The sequence below is a fragment of the Pogoniulus pusillus genome, chromosome 16, assembly GCF_015220805.1.
Source record: "Pogoniulus pusillus isolate bPogPus1 chromosome 16, bPogPus1.pri, whole genome shotgun sequence".
Taxonomy (NCBI): domain Eukaryota; kingdom Metazoa; phylum Chordata; class Aves; order Piciformes; family Lybiidae; genus Pogoniulus; species Pogoniulus pusillus.
The window spans coordinates 416754-436980 of record NC_087279.1 but is presented as its reverse complement, the minus strand read 5'-3'; the positions used below and the strand labels follow the sequence as shown (position 1 = coordinate 436980).

The 20227-nt window shown below is 56.7% G+C and overlaps 1 protein-coding gene across 2 annotated transcripts in view; it reads right to left on the bottom strand.

Annotated features, from left to right (window-relative positions):
* Positions 1-20227, bottom strand: part of PLXND1 (plexin D1) — a 72351-nt gene that overhangs the window by 26179 nt on the left and 25945 nt on the right. For both annotated transcript variants that reach the window (XM_064156110.1, XM_064156111.1), the window contains exons 8-19: positions 19953-20055; positions 17245-17349; positions 15145-15234; positions 14285-14378; positions 11996-12159; positions 10538-10689; positions 10281-10380; positions 7068-7207; positions 6209-6376; positions 3753-3843; positions 3336-3611; positions 2359-2508 (exon numbers count right to left, since the gene is read on the bottom strand). In XM_064156110.1, the coding sequence (XP_064012180.1) occupies positions 2359-2508; positions 3336-3611; positions 3753-3843; positions 6209-6376; positions 7068-7207; positions 10281-10380; positions 10538-10689; positions 11996-12159; positions 14285-14378; positions 15145-15234; positions 17245-17349; positions 19953-20055 (1633 nt within the window). The remainder of the gene's footprint in view (positions 1-2358; positions 2509-3335; positions 3612-3752; positions 3844-6208; positions 6377-7067; positions 7208-10280; positions 10381-10537; positions 10690-11995; positions 12160-14284; positions 14379-15144; positions 15235-17244; positions 17350-19952; positions 20056-20227) is intronic.

Below are 20227 nucleotides of genomic sequence, written 5' to 3'. Positions count from 1 at the left end.
TTTAGCTCCCAGCTGCACTCCCCCTTCTCCTCCAAAAGCCACTTGTGAGAAGGGTAAAAAAACTATAAACATTTTGAAATACAAAAAAGAGCATAAAAATAACCAAAGAGAGCAGAGAGCAGCAGTGACCTGGAGGCCAAGGTGCTGCACTGGGTGCCAGGCTCTGATCCCAACCCACACCTCTTACCATACCAAGCACAAACCTCTCAAGCTCAGTCCCTCGCCTCCTGAGCACTGGAAGGGAAGAGACCAGGACCCATCATGTGCAGGCTGGCCAGGGTTTACTGATGGCTCTCTAGGGCCCTGGGTTCAGCAGCACCATCTGATAGGGAAAGCTCATGTCCATTTCTGGGAATGTGAGTTTCGCTTCTCCCAGGGAAGAAGGGGGAAGAGAAGCTTCAGCTACTGGCTGAAGGCATTTGAACAGGTCTGGAGGTCTCTCTGCACTGCTCCTTCCCCAAGCAGGGGAGGATGGACTATCCTGCCACAAGCTGCCATCAGCAGCATCAGCAAAACCATCAGCACCTCTGACTATCAGCACTGGACCTCTTGGCCAGGCTTCTGCAGCTCTGAGCTCCAGTGTGCCCTTGTACCAGCCTTTGGCCAGACTCTTGGCTTTCTGCAGTGGTGCCTCCAGGCAGCACCCCACACTACGAGCTTCAGTCTCTTCCCCTGTGCACACCAGCTGGGAGCTGAGATGCTGCAAGAGGACAAGTTGCACCACAGAGGCACCCGCAAAGGTTGGTCCAGCAGCCTGCACAGCGTCCTGCCTAGCCTCAAGCTCTCCACCTCTTCCCTCCAGAATGCTGCAATGAAGCAAGTCTTGATGTGTTTGGAGTCTTTTTTCTCCCCACCAGCTCAACCTTTTGCATTTGCCAGAGGAGAAATCCCACGCTTGCTGTTTAATTCAGTGTTTAAACTGTTTGGTCATGACAAAAATGGGTTTGAAGGCCTCAGCAAGCCTCTCCTGTCTATCTGCACTACTCAGTAGTGGCCCCGGAACACTTTCTCAGGACAAGCTCACCCAAACTCATGGTCAGGACTAAGATCAGCAGTGGGACATCTTTTAAAGGGCTGCTATGCCACCAGGCACCTCAGCTTGCCAGAGGCAACCCACACCAGCAGGGAGGCTTCTGCAGCTCCCGAGCCCTGTCCTTGATGCACATCATGCAGGGACCACCACAAATTGCTACAAGTAGGTGGTAAGGGCAGCTGATGCCTGTGAAAGGCCCAGCAGGAGGCAACTCGAACCAGGGAGGAAGGGTCTGTGAGTGCTCAAGGGCACGGACAGGAGTTGGTTACTCCACTGTGCTCTCACTAATGGGACACTCAGCTACCTTGGGGCTGGGTGTCATTCTCCTGCTTCCTAGGGACCTGCCCAGGCACTGCCCTGACTGCTGTATGCCAAACCAAGATGAGTGAGCTCACAAATTCCTCTTTTTCCCCAAAGGGATTTCCCTTCCTCTTGGTTCTCACTAGACACAAAGTTACCCAATTCAGAATTTCCAACAGAAAGACTTGGGAAATTCTCATCTTCTGCATTTGCACCCTTCCTGTGTGCAGCAGAGCTTCTTGTGACAGGCTGCAGCCAGCAAACTGGACAGCCCTGACAGTGGACTGGCGCTGCAGCTTCCTGCCCTTCTCCTGAGCAGCACAAGTTCACAGCCCTCCCAACTGCCTTTGAAACCATCCTCCTGCCCACAGCACAGATTCCCACCTACTCCCTGGGAGGGCGCTGCAGGGTCTCAGATCATGGAGATGGAGGTAGGAAGAGTGATGTGATAGGCTGCACATGGCATGAGTGGAGCCAAGGGCGAGCAGAGCAGTCTGCGGAAAAAAGGGCAGCAACAGAGCACTGCGAACGCTGCAGGGAGGAGGTTGGACAGCCCTGAACATGCAGCTCTGGGCAGTGATACAGTGGCAGCCCCCAGGAAGCAAGATGAAACCTTCCAGCCTCAGGTACTCCTGCAGGGACCCATCTGCAGTGGCTCATTGCTTCCTGGCCAGAATCTCATGTCCACAGGTCAGCTGGCTGAAAACTGCACAGAAATCCCCACCCGTGTCCCCTGTGGGGCAGGGAGAATGCCTGCAAGTGACCAGCAGTCACACTCCTGGGCTTTGCCCGAGCCCTGCAGGAGCTGCCAACCCCTGCCCTGCTGCTCATAGCACTGAGCTCAGCAGCTGCCACTGCCCACGCACTGCAGTAAACCCCTCTCCATCACACCCAGCCAGCCACCCTGGGCACCGCTCCCGCCACCTCCCCATCAGCCCTGCAGCTCTGCCAGGCTGCCCATTCCCAGCAGGCCCTGCCTGTGGGACCCTCCTGCCCGCACTGGGAGCCTGCTCTCTGGAACTCACGGTCACGGGCAGCTGCCTGTGCGAGGTGCTGAGCGACTCGTTGACGGAGCAGTGGATGACCCTGTCTGACACGATCTGGATCTCGCAGGAGACGAGGCCAATTCGCACCTGGTACTCGTTGCTCTCCAGGCCCAGGCTGTCAGGCTCTTTCTGGTGACAAAAATAGAGCCAGGATGTCAGACTCAGAGCAGCAGTCAGAACTGCAACCTATCTTCCTGCTTCCCCTTCCCTCTTCCCTGCCATTTTTGCAGACCTGGGAGCACTCTGCCTTGCTAGGCACATTTTTCCAACGTTCCACAGGAAACCCAGAGCTGGGCCACTTCCCATGTTCCTGCTTCCCACTGCTCACTCAGCATGGGGGACAGGACGAGAAAGCCCCTCACAGGACCTGGGGCTATCTGCTTTTGATCTGGCCTGGCTGCGCACCGCAGATAAGGTGGGAAGAGCCCACCTGGGAGGGGGAAGGATGTGGAGTGGAGGAGCTGGGGGATACCTGCAGGGGCTGAGGAGCAGGGACCCAGGAGGATATCCTGCAGCCAACAATGGCCTTTGAGTCACCACTGCACATTGTCCGAGCCCTCAGCTGCTGCACCCCAGCTTCCTCCTTACCCGAGCTGCATTCAGCAGCCAGAAGAGCAACATGCAGGACTAGCTCCCACAGGAAGAGATCCCATTGTCAGAAGCCGCCAGAGCACCTGCCTGACCTCAGGCCAGCTTTCCATTGAGCTCCTTGCTGTCACATCCTCCACAAACAACTCTGCCATCAAGTCCTGAAGGGCATCCCTGGGGCACACTGTCTCCTGGCGAGGAGGTGCAGGTGCAGAAGGCTGGGCAAGAACTGCCTGTGCCTGCCTCTCCCACCCTCCCCTCTCTCCTGCATTTGCAGACAGTCTCTGTGGTGGTAGTGGAGCCTGAGAGTCTCCAGCGGGGAGCAGACAACCCTGGCAGCAGCAGGGCCAGACGCATGGCTTCCTTACGTGTATAACCAGAGTCAAGGGCTCGCCGGGATGGTGCTTGATCCACTTCTCCTTCTTGGCTGTGAAGAACTGGGGGTCAGTATAGTACTCCAGGCTGAACTTGCTGATGTGCAGGGCCTCCTCAGGGTACATCTCCTCGTCCAGGGCCGGGTGGTCGTCTGCATAGAGGCGTCCGTTGAGAAAGAAATCGACGGGCGCGGGCTTGCCGCCGGCAGTGACATTGGAGGCAGCTGGAGAGGGGCAGGTGATGGTGGTGTCGGAGTGAACCTTACAGCTCTGAAAGCAGGAGAGGCTGGCCATCAAACACTGCCACCTGAGGCACTCCCACCAGCCCGGCTGCCAGCTCAGGCTGTCCTGTGGGCTTCAGCGCGGCGCATGCAGCCGCAGGCACCGGGCCGTGCCCAGAGGCACACTCACTGTTTGCTCTCTGCCGATGAATCGGACAACCATGGACACGTTCTGGACCAGTTCAAAGCCTCTTCCTTCCAGGGTGATGATCCTGCCCCCGCTATGAGAAGAGAACAAAGAGAGGGTGACTGCAGAGGACAGCACAGCAGCGAGGTGCCAGGGCTGGGTCTCCTCTGCTCTCACTTTCCCAGGGACTTGTTTCCTTTGAGCAGAAAATGCAACCCAACAGCCGAAGTCTTCTTCATTACAACAAGCATCCACACTGCTACCAAGATGTCAGGAAAGGAGGCAGGCACAGGAGCTGCTGTGGTGGGAAGGGGGTACCTCTTCTAGCAGCAGAAAACTGTCCCCCTTAATCCTACTTCCCAGAGAGGCAGCCTGCCTCTGCTTGCCAGGGCTACACAGCAGGTTGCTCATGCTTCCAGCGATGTAACCACCAGTGCCTCAGAGCAAGGGCCAGGAGGTGATTTGGGGACTGGAGCATCTCCCCTATGGAGAGAGACTGAGAGCCCTGGGGCTGTTTGGTCTGGAAAAGAGAAGGCTGAGAGGGGACTGATCCATGTCTATCAATATCTGGGGGCTGGGAGTCAAGTGGATGGGGCCAATCTCTCTTTGGCAGTGTGCAGCAGCAAGACAAGGAGCAACAGGTACAGACTGGAACATAGTTTCAGCTCAACATGAGGAGAAACCTCTTTACAGTGAGGGTGCTGAAGCCCTGGAGCAGGCTGCCCAGAGAGGTTGTGGAGTCTCCTTCTCTGGAGACTTTCCAAACCCTCCTGGATGTGTTCCTGTGCAAACTACCCTGGGTGATCCTGCTTTGGCAGGGGGGTTGGACTTGATCTCTGGAGGTCCCTTCCAACTTCTAATGTTCTGCGATTCAGATGAAAATGTGAAAGTTGTTTTGTCTTCTGGATCTGCTGCCTGGGGAATGTGGAACATGGAGCTCCAAATGTGCAGTCAATTAACAACACTAATGAGAGGGCCCCGATGCAGAGCAAGGCGGGGAACTGGCACCACATGTCTGTTCTGGAGAGCAGCAGCCACGTGCTGGGTTTGCCTTCCCCTTCCTCCAGTCACATCCCATCTGTCAGGGACCTACCAACCCTGGAGACCACTCCAGACCCAGTGACTTTGGGCACAAGGTTCCACCCAGGTTCTCTGAGCTCTGTGGATGTTACCACGTAGCTGTGATCCAAATTCCGAACCAAGACCCTGTCACATCTGCAGACGAGTTTCCAACTTGCAAACTTCGCCCACAGGGATTATTTCAGCAGTATGGAAAGATAAATCAGCTCCAGATGGATTTCACACAACTCACTGACCCCTCGTGGTCAACAGCCCTGCAGTGCCCTGGAGCGATCCCACTAGAGCCCAGGCAGAGGAGTGTGCCCAAGCCGGCTGCTGTGGTCTGCGCTGCCAGCACCAGGGACCAGGCCAAGCTGGTGGAGAAACACTCTGGAGCTCTCCCCTCTGCCTGCGGGCTGGGACACTCCTCTTCTGGCCCTGTTTGAACACCATGCTTGGCAGAGCTCAGGAGCCTGGTGGAGCTGAGGTGGCACTGCCCAGCCGTGCCATCAGCATTCCCACAGTCTGGCACCACACCAGGGAACACTGGGACATGGCTTTGCTCCAGGATTGGACCCTTGGAGCTGGTTGCGAGCCCACACCCTACATGTACTGTGCCCACCCTGGACACTGGGCACAGGCTCCAGGCTCCAGAGCCAAGGAAAGGGATGTTTCATCTTGGAATCCACAGGAACAGGAGCCTGAGAGCTCCAGAGAGAGACATGAAACTAAAAGCAACACCTTTTAAAATGAAATAGTGACCTCAGGGAAGGCTGAAATCCAAATCTGTAGTTCTCAGCTTATCCTCCAGCAGTTTTCCTGCCAAGAAAAAACCTCAGGGTCTCACAGAGCCCCCACTTAACCTCCCTAAAGCACCTGCCATGCCTACATGGTACTGCTACCAAGGCTGACATTTCCTGTGTCCTAAACACACTGAAATGAGCTAGAGGCAGCCCTGATGTGCTCCAGCACTGAGGTACCTCGAAGCACCCCAAGGCCATTGCAATGGGTGCCCTTCTGTAGCTGTCTGCAAGCCCTGGCAGCAGGATCCTCTCCCACCAGCCTGGATCTGGCCCTCTTGTGCCAGCTCTGGAATGAAGTCATGATGCTACAACAGTGTGGCATGGGGCCCTGACACCATTCCTTGACTCCTGGCTGTGCTTCAGCCACTCCTGAGGTTCCTGACATGGGGTTTGTTCAGGATCTGTTCTGTCTGGGTGTCTGAAGGCACAACAGGGTGAGCTCAGGTTGCCTGCAGCAGTCTACACCAGAACACTCCAGCCAGCTCTGTCCTCTGACCAGAGGGCTCTGCCTGCTTCTGCCTTCAGCTCAGCAGAGGCCACCAAAGCAAGGGAGGGCCCTGGCACACTTGGCTGGCTCCTGTGGGGGAGGGAGCTCACCTGAGCTGGCTCTTCTTGGGGCTGATGTCTGATATAATTGGGTTCTTCTCGTACTTGAAGGTGATGTTGTGGCTGGCACAGGACCTGTTCTCGAACTGGACGCAGACACGCACAGTGCTGGTGAACTCTGCAGCTGGCATGGTGCAGCTGATGGTGCTGGCACTGCGGCTGTGTGGGGACAAGCAGGGTCAGGGCATGGCACAGCCTGAGCCAGGCACCGGGGACCTCGGCACCCCTTGGACACCAGGCAGATGGCAGACACAGGTGCTCGTGTGCCAAGTGCCTATTAACCAGGTTGCCCACTAATGAGCGATTCCCAGCACCATCCCAGGCTGCCAGACTGATTTCCTGCACAGCCCGAGGGAAAGGGCAGGCTCCTGCTTCTTCCCACCCGTGAGACCGGGACTCGCAGGAAAGGGACTCTTCTGACCACCAGGCCTGGAGCCTGGGCACACAGCTGCCTCCTGCTCCCAGCAGATGTGGGAACAAGGCCCACGTCTGCTTTGCTCCCAGGGTTTTGGTGCTGCTCCCAGACCACCCACAGGGCCTGGCAGTGCTGCCAACAGCGTGTGAGGAGTGTTGTGTTTGCTGCTGGCTGCTATTGCCAGGGCACAGCCACCCCGGGGCAGCCACTTTGCCAAAGTCGCTGGCCTCAGCCTGTGTCACCACAGTGCTGCCTCACTGCTGTGGGCACACCAGGCTGGCAGGGCACTGCAGAGGGCAGGCAGGGAGGCTATGCTGGCTCCAAAGCAGCATTCAGTAGTATCCCCCACCCAAACCCAGCTCCTCCTGATTTCCCAAGGGACAGTCACCCCTCCTGGCTCTCTGGCTCTTGTCACCAGCTCAGCCCCAGACCCACCTGAGGTCAGTGCACTGCCTGGAGGTGTTGACAAGCACGCGGAGCTCGGAGCCAATGTCCAGCCTGCTGCCTCTGATGATGACTCTGGTTCCTCCAGCCTTTGGACCATTCAGGGGAGCTATGGAGTGCACCACAGGAAGCTGGAAACAAGGGAAGGGGAAAGATGTTTTCCAGCATGGTAAATTCACAGCTGGATGCTTCGCACTGCACACAGCCACTGCTCGAGCAAATTTAAACACCCAGTGCTGGGATGCTCTGAAACAGCAGCACAGCAAAAGTTTTCACCAGCAGGGCTTCAGGACAAGGGCAGAGGTACCAGTGAGACCATATAAAACCTCTGTGACTCTGCAGCCCCTGAATCCTGCCAATGAAGGAGACATGATTCCAAGTTTCAGCCCAGGATCCATCAATTCCCTGAAATTTCTAGGGGAGGGTCCAGAGCTCAAGGTCCATCAACAAAAGGCAATTTCTCATTCCTTCCAGCTCCTACCACTTCTGCCCTTCCTGATGTATTTCCTCCTGAAAGCAAAGATAATGCCAAAGTCCTTCTGGATGGTGACCTCGAGATGTATGGAAAAAGCCACCTGGGTCTGCATAGTTGAATATCAAACCCCTTCTTAAGGAAGCCTCAAAGCTGGCTCTCCGGAGGTGACAGGAACTAAAGAGGAAGTTCCTTTGCCTCTCGCCACGCTCAGCAGACATCAGCTACTCTGTTATCTGCATTTGCAGCCCCTGGAAATCTTCCTGAGATTCCTGAGCCTCAGGCTTTGATAACTAATGCAGTGCTGAGCCCTCACATCTGCACACACAGTGCCCCAGGAGAGCCCTGGGCAGCCTGCTCTGTGCTGAGCAGGAGTCAAGGGCAGAGCAAAACAACTGTCTGCAGACCCTTGATGGGCACTGGACTGCTGGCTGCTGCAGCCCCCTCGCCCCCAAGGCACCTGGTGCCAGTACCCTGCCCGTCAGCCACACGAACGGGCATGAGCAGCTGTCCTTGCCCTCAGCCTGCTTTGCTCCTCCCCAGCCTTCCCTCTCCTGTTTCTGCTCCCTGCCCATTTCCACGGGATTCCTCCCGTTCCTCTGCTTCCCCCAGTGCCTGCAGGCAACTGTCTCCTGCCCTTGGCCCTTCACCTCCACACTCCAGTGTGCAATGTGAGAGGATTATTTGTGTTCCCCAAAGCTCTCCCCCTTAGCCAGGGCTAGTGGCTGCTGCTCCCCACACACTGCCAGCCCTGCTTGTCCCCACTGCACCTTCTGCAAATGCAGCCACTTGGCAAAGGCAGCTGGGCCACAGCCTGGCACCGTGTCCTGCCGCAGCCACTCAGTTGCCTTTCTCGCTCCCCAGCGGAACTGCAGCTGAGCTCTCCCTCTTCTAGCCTCTGCTGGCGCCTGGGGAAGGTGCGGACCAGCAACAGCCCAGCTTCAGGAAGGGCCTCCTTCGGAAAGGCAGTTCCACAAGTCCTTCAGACTTATTCAAGTAAACTGCTATCAGTGCTCAAGCTCAGGTCTCTCCAAACCCAGCCTTGCATGGTGTGGTCTGCTCCATCTTCATGTCTCCAACATGAGTGGAGAATCAAGCAAACTAAAGGGCATTGCTTAGTTTGCAGACAGTGTGGAAGCCACTTCTGGTGTGGAACACACCAGTGGATACTCATCTTGCAGCCTCACTCCTGACACACGAAGCAAGGCACTCTCTCATCTCTTCCCCTAGCTTATAAACAGACAGGTGGCAGCTTTCTGCTGTGCCAGGGCAGCAGCAGTGGCTCCTCTTCTGCTCCTGGAAGGATGGGCTTCTCCTTAAGTCTGCCCAGAGCTGCCAGCACTATGCTGCCATGGGCCTGGTTTATGCTCAGTGCCTGGTTTCTGCCTCTCTTGCTTTGTTTACTGCTGGTGCCTTCACAGGTGTTTCCTGAGAGGGCTTCTCCTTGCATGCTGAAAGCCACTGAAGGAACTGCCCACCCCTTTCCCACTCTTTGTGCCCTGCTCCTCTTTGTCAGCCAGACAATCATCTGGCACTGTGCCCAGATCAGCACACATCCTGACAGCAAGCTGCAGGAACCCCCAGACTTGAGGTCTAGGTCTGTAGCCCTAAGATACCTTGCTCCACTCCAGTCTTCTGGGTCTCCAGCACGTTTTGGATGTGAACATGGATGACTGGGAATGAGTGATGGGAATGAGTGATGGGAATGAGTCCCAGAGCAAAGTTCCTGCTGGGACCTGCTGCTGAGTTGAGCCTGGCAGTGTCCTGATCTCACCAGTGCCCATCTTGCAAGGCCTGGCTCTGTGATTGGGCTCTGTGCCATCCTGTGCCTGTGCTGGGCACACCCTGCAAGCCCCTCTGACTTCATCTCCTAACGCCTGATCAGTCACAGGGTCAGGGGCAACACCCCACAGCCCTGCACTTAGCTCCTCATGATGGCTAACAGGGAGCAGAGGTCATCCCCTGGAGCTCCCATGCCCTGTCAAGTAGCAGGCTGCAGCACTGCCCCTTCTTCCCCAGCTGAAGCACAGCAGAAAGGCTTCAAGCAGCCTGTGCACCCGTGGCACCCACCCCACTGGGTCTGCCCTGGATGCGTGGCACTGCCCATGAGCAGCATCCAGCTGCAGACAAGGGTACTTGTGGGAAAGGGAAGAAACAGAGGATTTCTTTAGGCCCACAGAGATGAAAGTTATCTTTGTGAGAGGGTTCAGGAAAACCATAAAGGGCTTTTCTTTCTCTAATGACGCAGGGTTAGCTCAAGTCTAATCCCCACACGTTATTCTCATGCAAAACCTAAGACAATCTCTGCAGCAAAAAATATCAGCTCTAAACTCTGTCAGTCCATGGTAGGCAACTCACAGAGCACAGAGACTTTGCAAGGCTCAGAAAATCTCAGAGGTTTTAACAGCACTTCAGCAAGAGAGGGGAAAGAAAAATGAGCTCCTTTCTATACCAGGAGAAATGCCAGGATGAGCGACAAACCACTGCAGGAGCTGGGACAGGGCAACGCTGTGCCCAACAACAGCCTGGCTGGCACCCTGGGCTTGCCAGAGCTCCTTCAGGTAAGCAGGGCTGTGGGGCTGCATCAGCTGCCGCTGCAGGACCCTGATGATTTGTGTTGTAGAGCCTCTCCCTAAGGCAGACGAGGCCACAGGAGCTGCAGGTTTGTTGGAAGCGGTGCAGGGAACACCAGCGAGAAACACCAAAGGGAGAGCCAGAGGGTAGCTACTCACCACGTAGGAGAACCGCTCCCGGGACCTCCCCTCCCGGCTCATGTTCACTGTCACCACATCCGAGAAGGCCTCCGGAGCACCCTCGGTCTGGCACACGATCCTGTGGATGGTAAAGGGGAGCCTGGTGGGCACCCACTCCACCAGTGCAGCAGGGCACAGCTCGCAGCTTCCTCTTCCTCATGCTGCACCTGGCAGCAGGAATAGGGTGAGCAACAGGGGCAGGGAGGGCAGGCAGGGGAGCCCACGGCAGCACTCACGCCTCGGACACGACGTATCGGTGTGGCAGTGGCACGCAGGGCACGGCGCCGATCCACACCGCACCCATGGCATCGCTGAAGCGTCTCCCCAGGTTCCTCCCACGGATGGTCAGCAAGGTGCCCCCCTCCAGCGGCCCACGCAGCGGCTCGATCTGTGGCACCAAGGGCAAGGTAGGAGGAGAACCACCAGCAAGCTTCTTGCCCTCACACCCTCAGCCTGTGTACTGTGTCCATGCCCATGGGCCCCATAAGGAAGGCAGAATTGTTCTTCACAATCCTGGTCTCCCCATGGCACCACCCTCTGTGCTGTGGCTTCACAAACAAGAAGCCATCACCAGATTTGGTACCAGGGTTTAGTCAGAGACTGCTTCAGTTGGGGCAGAGAAAGCTGGAGCAGGGATGCCAGCGTGCTGCCAGCATGCTCCAGCTCATAAAGGGCTCTTCGCCCTTTGTAGTGGCACGCAAACAGCACAACATGGCCAGGAGCACCAGCTGGCCAAGCTGCCCAGAGGGCCAGGACCCACCAACAGACTCTGTGCCCTTCTTCATCTCCCTCCAAGAGGCTCTGCAAGGGCTGCTTTCCTGGTGTGACTCCAGGGAATTGGGATTTGCTTGCTAAGGAAACAGCAACAGCCCTGCGAAGCTCTGCAGCCTCAGCTGTGGTTTCCTTCCATTATTTTCTGGTGCTGATAACACCTGGTGCGTGCTGGGGAAGGATGGGCTTGGAGGAGACCCTCTCTGCCACAGGGCTGAGAGGGAAGGGGCACTCCTCTGTTACACCACCCAGACTTTGAGCAGCTACTACTGCACACAGTGGATCAGAAACCCACAGCCCTGCTGATTGCCATGTTCACATTCACTGCTTTGCCTCTCCAGCTTCTCTTTGCCTAGGGAGCTCATTCTAAGACTTACTCTTGCACTGCTGATTGTCAGGGTTGCTCTTGTTGGCTTTTGCCCTACACCTCTAAGCGGAGCCTCCCCAGATCCAACAAACATTCATTCAGCTGCAACTTAAAACTCATTTCCAAATGCACAGTGCCAGAAGGTGCCTCTGCCTCTCCCAGGCTCAGCAGAGCTACAGAGCACATGTGGCTGGAGGTAGGGCTCAGGACCACGTTTCAGCTCTGCTCCATTGGGCGCCATTCCCAGTAAGAATCCTTCAGCCCACCCTACAAATCCTCCTTGCTCTTACCAGCCCCAGGCACCCTGGGACCTTCTGACTGTGCTGCTGTTGGGTTTTCCACTGACATGAACAAGAGCAGATCTCATCACTAGCAAGATGCCCTTGGCACAAGGTGACTCAACAGCACAGAACACCAGTGAGTAACTCAGCCCTGGTCTCGACCTTGTTCTGTGCCAGGGCAGCACGGGTGCCTCCCCTGAGCTCAGGCAAGGGTGGCAGGCCCAGCCCCAGCCCCCGCACCACCTGCCACCCTTCACACTGGATGCAGGTCTTACCTTCCGAATCTCTGGAGCTGGGCAGACGTCAGAGACCAGCGAGGCCTCACTGTGCAGCCTGCAGCTGGAGCTGCTCTCGCTCCAGAGGCACCGGTGCCCCAGGTCCTCCCTGCCCAGGCACTGGGAGCAGTCAGCACTGCCAGTCGCACAGTTGTACACCTCCACTGCAGCATCAGAGACAACAGAAAGTGTCAGCTGCTGGGCCCGAGGCTCTCACAGCTTTGGGCAGCCTGAGGCAGTCAAACAGCCCTGCTGCCCCCACCCCCCACACCGATCAGAGCACCCCTCAGAGCTGGCTGGAGGAGAGCAGCACTGGGCTGCCCTCCTGCGCTGATCCCAGAAGGCCTGGGTGCTCGTTCTCACTCCAGTGTCATTCAGCACTTTCTTCTCCTTTTTCACTCCCTCAAAGGACAAACACTACCCAGACTCGGAACCTTTGGTCAATTTATGCTGCATCCTTCCAGCTCTCAGCATCCACACAGGAAGCTGCTTGGCAAGGCTGGCTCCAGCCAGTTAGCAGAGCGATGGCATCGTTTCCACGCCGACACAGATCGGGCACTGCAGTGCTCTGTGCAGTGCTCTGTACAGTGCTTACAGCTCCCTTCCTGCCCCTGGTGACTGCGGGTCTCTCTCACTGACTTCTCCCTCCACTCAGCTCAGCTCCCAACACCATATTCCTACATTGTTTCCAGCCCTTCATTAGCTGCTGCCCTGGGTTACGTTTCCTCTCCAGCCTAAAGCCTTCTGCTGCTGGAGGGTGGGTACCTGCCGAGAGGCTGAGGAAATACTGCTTTCACACCCTGACGCCCAGGGAACACTGTGCAGAGCATAAAGCAGAGTCACACTTTGCACTTCTGCTCATGGGAGGCTCTCGAGGTGCTTTGTAAGCAACTGATGAATCCCTCAGCCATCTGCCAGTGTCTGTGCCCATGCCCACACAGTGCCACTACACCAACAGGTTTTCCAGCTCTCTGCATACTGTGAGCTTCTTTCCTCCCCATCTGGAGTCCAGCCAGTGACTTGCACTGGTTGGTTTGCTACCCCACATCGGAGAGCTGGGATCCTTCAGTGGACTATGTACTTTAATAAGCTAATAAACACTGAAGGAACCATCATGAAGAACAGCAGCTCCATTAGTGATGGCATAAAAGATACACACAGCCATGAGTGCCTGGGCACTCTGCCCCCCTCAAGGCAGAAGCCAGAGCAGCCCAGCAGCCCATGGGAGCGCAAAATATTCTTGCAGGTTCAGACTGCAGCACAAAGGGTCTGTGAGGAGGAGGGGGGATCCCATCCCACTCCTTCTGCAGTCACCTCTGCTCCCAGCACCACCCATACTGAGAACCAAGAACCTTCTGGACATCAAGCTGGCCTTGGCTCAGCTCTCCTACTCCTCTCAATAGCTCCCTTCTGAAAGCAGCCATGCCTCAACACCTGCCTGTGCTGCTGTTTCCAAGGCTGTTTCTCCAGCCTGGAATGCTATGCAAGATAAGCTTTCTTCAGACCCTGAGTGGCTGACAGCGTCAATGTCCCTGTCCACTGCAGCTGTCCTCCAAAATCCCCTCACTGCAGGCATCTTACTCTCACTTGCAGCAGGGTAAATCAAGTCTTGCTGCTGCAGATGGAAAGGGAAGAGCCTGCAGCTGCTGGGAGCCAGAGCACATTGCATGGTGCAGCACCCAGTCCTGGCTCCGGTGGCTGACTGGTCAGGCTGGTCCCATCCAAATGCCTCACCCAAGTGCAGTCCTAATGAGACTCTGCCTGCCTTGGCCTCTTGATGCAGCAGGGGCTTTTTTGGGAATCCCAGCACTCTTCCCAGGGATGGAGCAGGCTAGGGGGGAAAGCTGTTCACAGACTTCAATCTCTCTCAGCACAGGAGAGAAAAAGAGACTCTAATTTTACAGCGTGCTGAGCCTGGATGCCATGCTGCAGAGCCCACCCTTGTTCCTATCTCCTCCTGGGCCCCAGAGACACCCCCATCTCTGCTGCGGCCAGAGACCAGCACAGCCCATGCCACATGCTGCTGGCAGGAAGACCCAGCCACTACCTGCACTTGAGGATGGGGCTCAGCCTTCCCTGGGTGAGAGGGGGATGCCTGCAGGCTGGTCCCTGGACACACAGCGGATGCAACCTGGGACAAATACACTTTGTATGTGTGCCTGAGGGGACATCCCAGACTAAGCCCATCTGAGCCATGCTGTCTCTACTGAACCCATCAACTTTGCCAGGATTTTAGAGCCATTCAAGCTGACCAGATGAGAGGAGAACAAAATTATTTTCATCTCAGACCTGTCATCGTCTCTGGGCTGTCGATAAATCTGCCTGGCCTGTCCTTCAGCTGGAGGTTCACTGGGAAGAGAAGGCTCTTTTCTGACGTGTGGAGCTGTGCACAGAAAAACAAACGAAAGCTGAGGACACCCAGCCAAACAGGAGGCTCCACACCCCCCCCCCGGACTAACATCCCTCGTGAGGCTCCTCTGAGCACTGCTCCCCACTGCTCCCAGGCAGGTCTCATCTGCAGCAGGCAGAGGGAGGGGAGCCTGCTGGTTTCTGCTTTGTTTTGCCAGGGCCCCAGCGCAGGGCACCAGTGCATAGCATACACCACAGCAGGAGCAGGAGCCTGCCTGATGCTGGGGCAGGAAAGGCAACAGTCCAGGCTACTGCAGAGTTCTGCAGGGCATGTGACAGGGAAGGGCTCCTCTCCAGCTTCTCCTCACCATGGCCCACCAGTAGAAGCCCAATGTGTGCCACGTTTCAGAGGTGCAGTTTGCCCTCCAGCACTCTGGCGAGCGTCTGAGCATTTTCTCAAGCCGGTTGGTAGCTCAGAATAAAAGCTCCAGAAATAGCAGCATGGAAAGGTGGCCAACTCCTTAGCCTGAGCTGAACTCCTCCACTCGGAAAGGTAAACAAGCAGCTCCTTCCCAAAGCCCAGGGGAGCAGGGCTGGGGCCATGCAGACTCCCACGGAGTCAGGCTGCAGAGTTCTTGCCCGAGGGCGCAGCCTGGGTTTTCATCTGGAAGTGGAGGGAAGGAGGGGGCAAGAGAGGTAGTGTCCCGGCACCGGCACCGGCACCGGCACCGGGTGGGAAGCTGCGGGCAGGGCCTTCTTCGCGGGGGGCGGCAGGGCTGGCGGCCTCAGCCCCCACTCACCAGTACATTCAGGCACTCCACGGCAGAGGAGTTCACCCACCGGGCTTCAAATGTCCTGTCCGTCCCGAAGTGGCACTGCAGAGCCGTGTCCTGCGCAGGGGAGACAAGGGCCGAGCTGCAGCCACCCCTGCGCGCAGCTCTCCGTGCCTGGCACGGCGGCGGCAGCCCCGGCACTGCCCTTCCAGCCGAGCAGGAGAGCAGGACCCGACGCTGTAAGCAAGGCTGGGGTCTAATTAATGCCTAATTAACGGTGCTCTGGTGCACAGCCAAAGTCGGTACGGGATGTGCGGTGTGGTAGGATCAAGTTTCGGTTCTTTCTCTCACCCAGCTTTGGTGACCAAGTGTGGGGCAGCTGCTCTAGGGCTGGTCCACGCTCCTGCACCCTACCAGCAGCCACCGGCGTGCACTGGGCTGCGCTGGGCTGTCTCAAGCTCAGGCTGCAAGGTGGTCCCAAGCTGCCTCGCCCAAACCAGAGCAAGGCAGTCCCTGCTTGGGACTCATCCTCCCTCCTCCTCCTCCCAACAACCGCACACAGCAGGTCTCTGATTCCGACGAGGGCTCAGCCGGGAGCTCGTTCAAAGGCTGGTTCTGTGTGCTGCTTCCCTGATAACAGAAGGATCATCTCCTGTCCTGGGTTACTGCTGTGCCCTCATCTGCCAGAACGATGCCTATCTCCAAGCAGGTTGATGCTCCAGCACTGCTGAGGTCTAACTACCCTTTGAAAACCAACAGATCTGATAACAGACATGAAAGAAAATGCCAGGCTCCTGACAGCCAGCTGCCGGCTCAGCAAACACACACCACCTGCAATCTTCTCCAGAGCAGTAGTGCTTGTGCCCAGGCAGCTCCTGCTCAGCAGGCTGGTCTCAGACCTTACCCCTTGCCCACTGCCTGGGCAGTACCCATGCAGTAGACCAAGCTGCTGGGGCATGTGTCTGTGATGCTCGAAGCTCACATGGAGAGGAAAGGAGAAGAATCCTGCCCAGCACCCTGGGATGGCCTCCGGATGCTAATGAGGGGAAGCGGGGCTGATAGAGTCCCTCCACGTGCCCTGGGAGCGGCAGCCTAAGCTCCTTCCTTGCTCTGTTTCCTATGGGGCTGCTTATGGAGCTGCTGCTGCTTCTGCCACTCACAGCTGCCGATTGTAGAGGGCACATCTTACTGCAAAGAGAGCAGTCTGGCGATCCTGGCAGAGGTAGAGCAGCCAGAGGGCTGGCGGAAGTGGTGCAGTCCCCATGCTGCCCCTGGCACAGCAAGTCAGGCAGCTCTAACCCTCCCCTTCCCCTGCAGACAGAGGAGCTGCCTGGCTGCCACAGAAACAGAGAACCACGGAATCATTTTGCTTGGAAGAGACCTTTAACATCATCAAATCCATCTGCTAACCCAGCACTGCCAGGTGGACACTAAACCTTGGCCCTCAGCACCACATCTACACAGCATTGAAACCCCTCCAGGCATGTGGGACTGCACCACTGCCCTGGGCAGCCTGGTCCCCTCAGCCTCCTCTTTTCTAGGCTAAACAACCTCAGGTCCCTCAGCTACTCCTCACCAATCCTGTCCCCAGACCCTTCACGAGCTTCACTGCCCTTCTCTGGAGCCACTCCAGCTCCTCAGTGTCCTTCTTGGAGTGAAGGGCTCAAAACTGAACCTAGTACTCAAGGTGTGGCCTCACCAGTGCCCAGCACAGGGGCACCAGTGTTGGGGTGTGTCCACCTCCCAAGAGCAGGGTGGTGAGGTTGGGCTGGCACATGGTGCTGGGACATCAGCATGCCCTGCAGTGGAGAAAACACCCCCAGGGACACTGGGAATTCTGTTTCCCCCAAACATTTCACCCCAGTGACTGTTTCACAAGTGCATAAATCCCCTTCTCCACCCAACACACAAAGCCTCGCACTAATTGCAGGAGATCCCTGGAGAATGCCTGGACATGAATGGCATCTCCTGGCTTTGCCATGGCACCCCGCTCACCATCCAACTGCTTCCCATCAACACCTTCTGTTCACACAGCAATTTCAGCTGCTGACACAAGCTGGGCACAGCCCCACCGCCTGCCGCTGAGGCGCAGCTGAGCCTTCCCCGGCTCTCCAGCAGCTCCCTCACCTCAGAGAAGGTCGCATTAGCCAGCGAGATCCTAATGTCCCGAGACACTCCCGTGGGCATTGGGTCCAAGGGGGCAGCAACAATCCGTGGACAGTCAGCTTTGTTCTGTTAGAGCAAAGAGAAGAGTTAGCTGGGTGCCTGCTGAGCTTCCCAAATGCCGAGGTAAGGAGATGCATCCAGGCCCTCGGTCAGGTTTCTTCCCTGCATCTGTAAAATCACAGCACACACAATGTGAGGTATCAAAAGGGCACCATAGCACACGGAACAGCGATGCCACTGGGAGCCTTTCTCCCTCAAGGAAGGTTTTAGCCCAGGCCAGCATGGACACTTTCAGAACCCACCCTCCACTAGCTGCCAGAGTCACGGTGCAGCAGCCAGGCTTCCAACAGGGTTTGTCCCCAGCCACGACCTGGCAAAGGCAGGAGCACATCAGGAATTTGGAGCACAGCAGGAATTCCCCTCTTGCTCCTGGCCAGCTCCTCCAGCAGCTCCTGGTTCCTGGCTGCACTTCACTGTCGTGTGCTGGATAACAGGTACTGCATGTCCTGCTTGGCTGCTGCCCGGGCAGCTTCCTCACTGCGTGAACTTTCATGCCTGTCAGTGGGGCTGGAGTGACACTGAAAGGGAGCTCCGCAGTTCCCAGCAGCAAACTGGCAGCATCACCCCCTGCAGGTGTCACCTCAGAGGCATGGGAAGGTGCCTGCCTGTGCCCACGGATGCACAGAGCACAGTGCTGCAGGAGCCACGGGGTTTAGTCGAGGTCGAGGGGCTGCAGCAGCCGAGCAGCTGAAATGGAAGGCCCAGATGCAGCTGAAAAACGATCTCCAAAGGTCATCTGTGCCCCTGCTTTTGCTCTCACTTCAAACCGACGGCTTGGGTACTGAAGCTGACTCAGAATTCAAGGCTGTATGACAGACCCATCCTGTTCTCTGTTGAGATGTAAATCACGCTACACAACAACAGCAAAAATGGAGCCACATTCTCCACTGCCCCAGGGAACCTCCAGATTAATGATGCCTTTGACAGTGGGGCCATCGGGGTAAAAGACAACAAAATATTTGGTCCATTAATCTGCAGCAGGCAAGACTTCCTTCTCGCATTAAAGGTCGCCCCACTGCAGCTCAGCCACGGCTCTGAGGAGGCAGAGCCTGCCCTTCCAGCACCACTGTGCCCAGCAGGACATGTCCCCAGTGATGGACACTGTGAACATGGGGGTTTATGTCCTGCCCTCCCGAAACCTTGCTATGGCACTCTGGAAGAGGCTGTGTGGCTGCAGAAAAAAACACTTCATTTGCTCTGAACCCAGCACAAGCTGGTGCCACCCAAACTCCCAATTCAATACCAGACAGAAGCAAAACCAACAGCAAAGCCCCGGAGAGAGATTTCAGTGCCAAGGCTCTACTAGCAGAGTCAAAAGAAAACCAGCAGGACTACAAATGAAAATTCATGGCAATGCTCCTGTGCCTGATGTGTACTTGCTTGTGGGTAAACACCCTTCAGAGGGCAGATGAACTCAGCTCTGCAGCCCCTTCCCCTGCCACTCAGCGGGGCTGGGCACGGTGCTGGCCCTGTCTGGAGCAGGGCAGAGGCTGCATGTTTAGCATGCTGTGGATGCTGCTGGCGCACTGCCGGCTTCCCAGCGGAGCAGCTTCAGGTGCAGCCAGGGCTTGTTTATCAGCAGCAGTCTGCAGGACCAGGCACTGTGTTTCCAGGGCTACAGAGCACCTCATCCTGCAGGCAGCTCCCTGAAATCAGCAGGAAGAGATGAGAGAGGCAGAGAGAAAACAGGGATGTGTCCAAGCCAGGTGCAGCACTCAGCCAAGGGCAGAGGTGGGAAAGTGAGGCCAGGCATGGTTGCTCCTAGGGCAGGACAGGTGCAGCCATCCTTGCCACATGACAACCCTGTCTCTCTGGGAGCTGGCACCCAGCTGCAATCCCCCCAGCAGGCATGGGAAGCTTTCCCAGGGTTTCCCGGTAGACATGACCATGGTGGGGCTGCAGCATGGTGGCCCCATCTCCACCCTGGTGCCCTGCACTTGCAGCTGCCCACGTCCTCCTTGCTGGAGGGGAGCAGATGGCAGGGCCAGCCCAGGCTGAGGGTGGGGTGGCTGCCACAGGGCCAAGCTCCTGCTAGCTCCGAGCAGAGGAACACTGGAGGAGCCAAGATGAGAGCAGAGCGCCGGTGCTGAAGGGCTACTCCATTTGCAGCGTAAAAGCTGCCGTGGATCTGCAGCAGATTGATTGCTAAAAAGCCAATTTCATTTAAATTAACTTCAATTTAAATTTCAGAAGCAGGAATGCTCTGAGCCTCTGGGTTATTGAAGCTGTAATTTAGAGAGGGGCGATTTTCTCCTTCAGCCAAGCACTGCCAGTGGTGCTCCAGCAAGCCATTAACATGCCACAGCAACCCCACTGCCAAGCCAATTGCAAAGCTTTGCTGCCTTTGTTGTGCCACCCAAACCCAGGTGGCCCATGATGCAGAGGTGCAGAGGCATTGCTCCAGAGGTGAGAGGGGATAAACTGCCATGAGATGAAGCCTGCTGAGGGCACTAGGGCAGTCCTCACACACACATGTCTCCAGTGCTGGCACGGCATGGCTGCAGCTTACAGGGGTAGTGTTGTCAAACCCAGGCCATAGGCCTCCATCCCAGGGAAATGACAAACGACATGGAAAGGTCTCCCAAAACAGCAAAGTTTGAGGGGCTTACCTTCATCTGCAGCACATCATCACACTGTGAGTGGTTGGAGACACAAGTGTAGGTGGAGGGGCACCAGTGGCACTTCCACCTGGTTGAGAGGCAGCTGGTGCATCTGGAACAGCAAAGGGGCAGTGAGAAAGGCAGATCTCCAGCTGCTCAAGGAGCCAAAGCTCAGCTACGCCATTGACCTTCACACGCTGTGTCCAGCCTTTCATGATGTCCTGCTGGGGCATGTGGGCAGAACCCATCATCCCCTGTGCCATTCAAGGGCCGTTCTGGGGCAT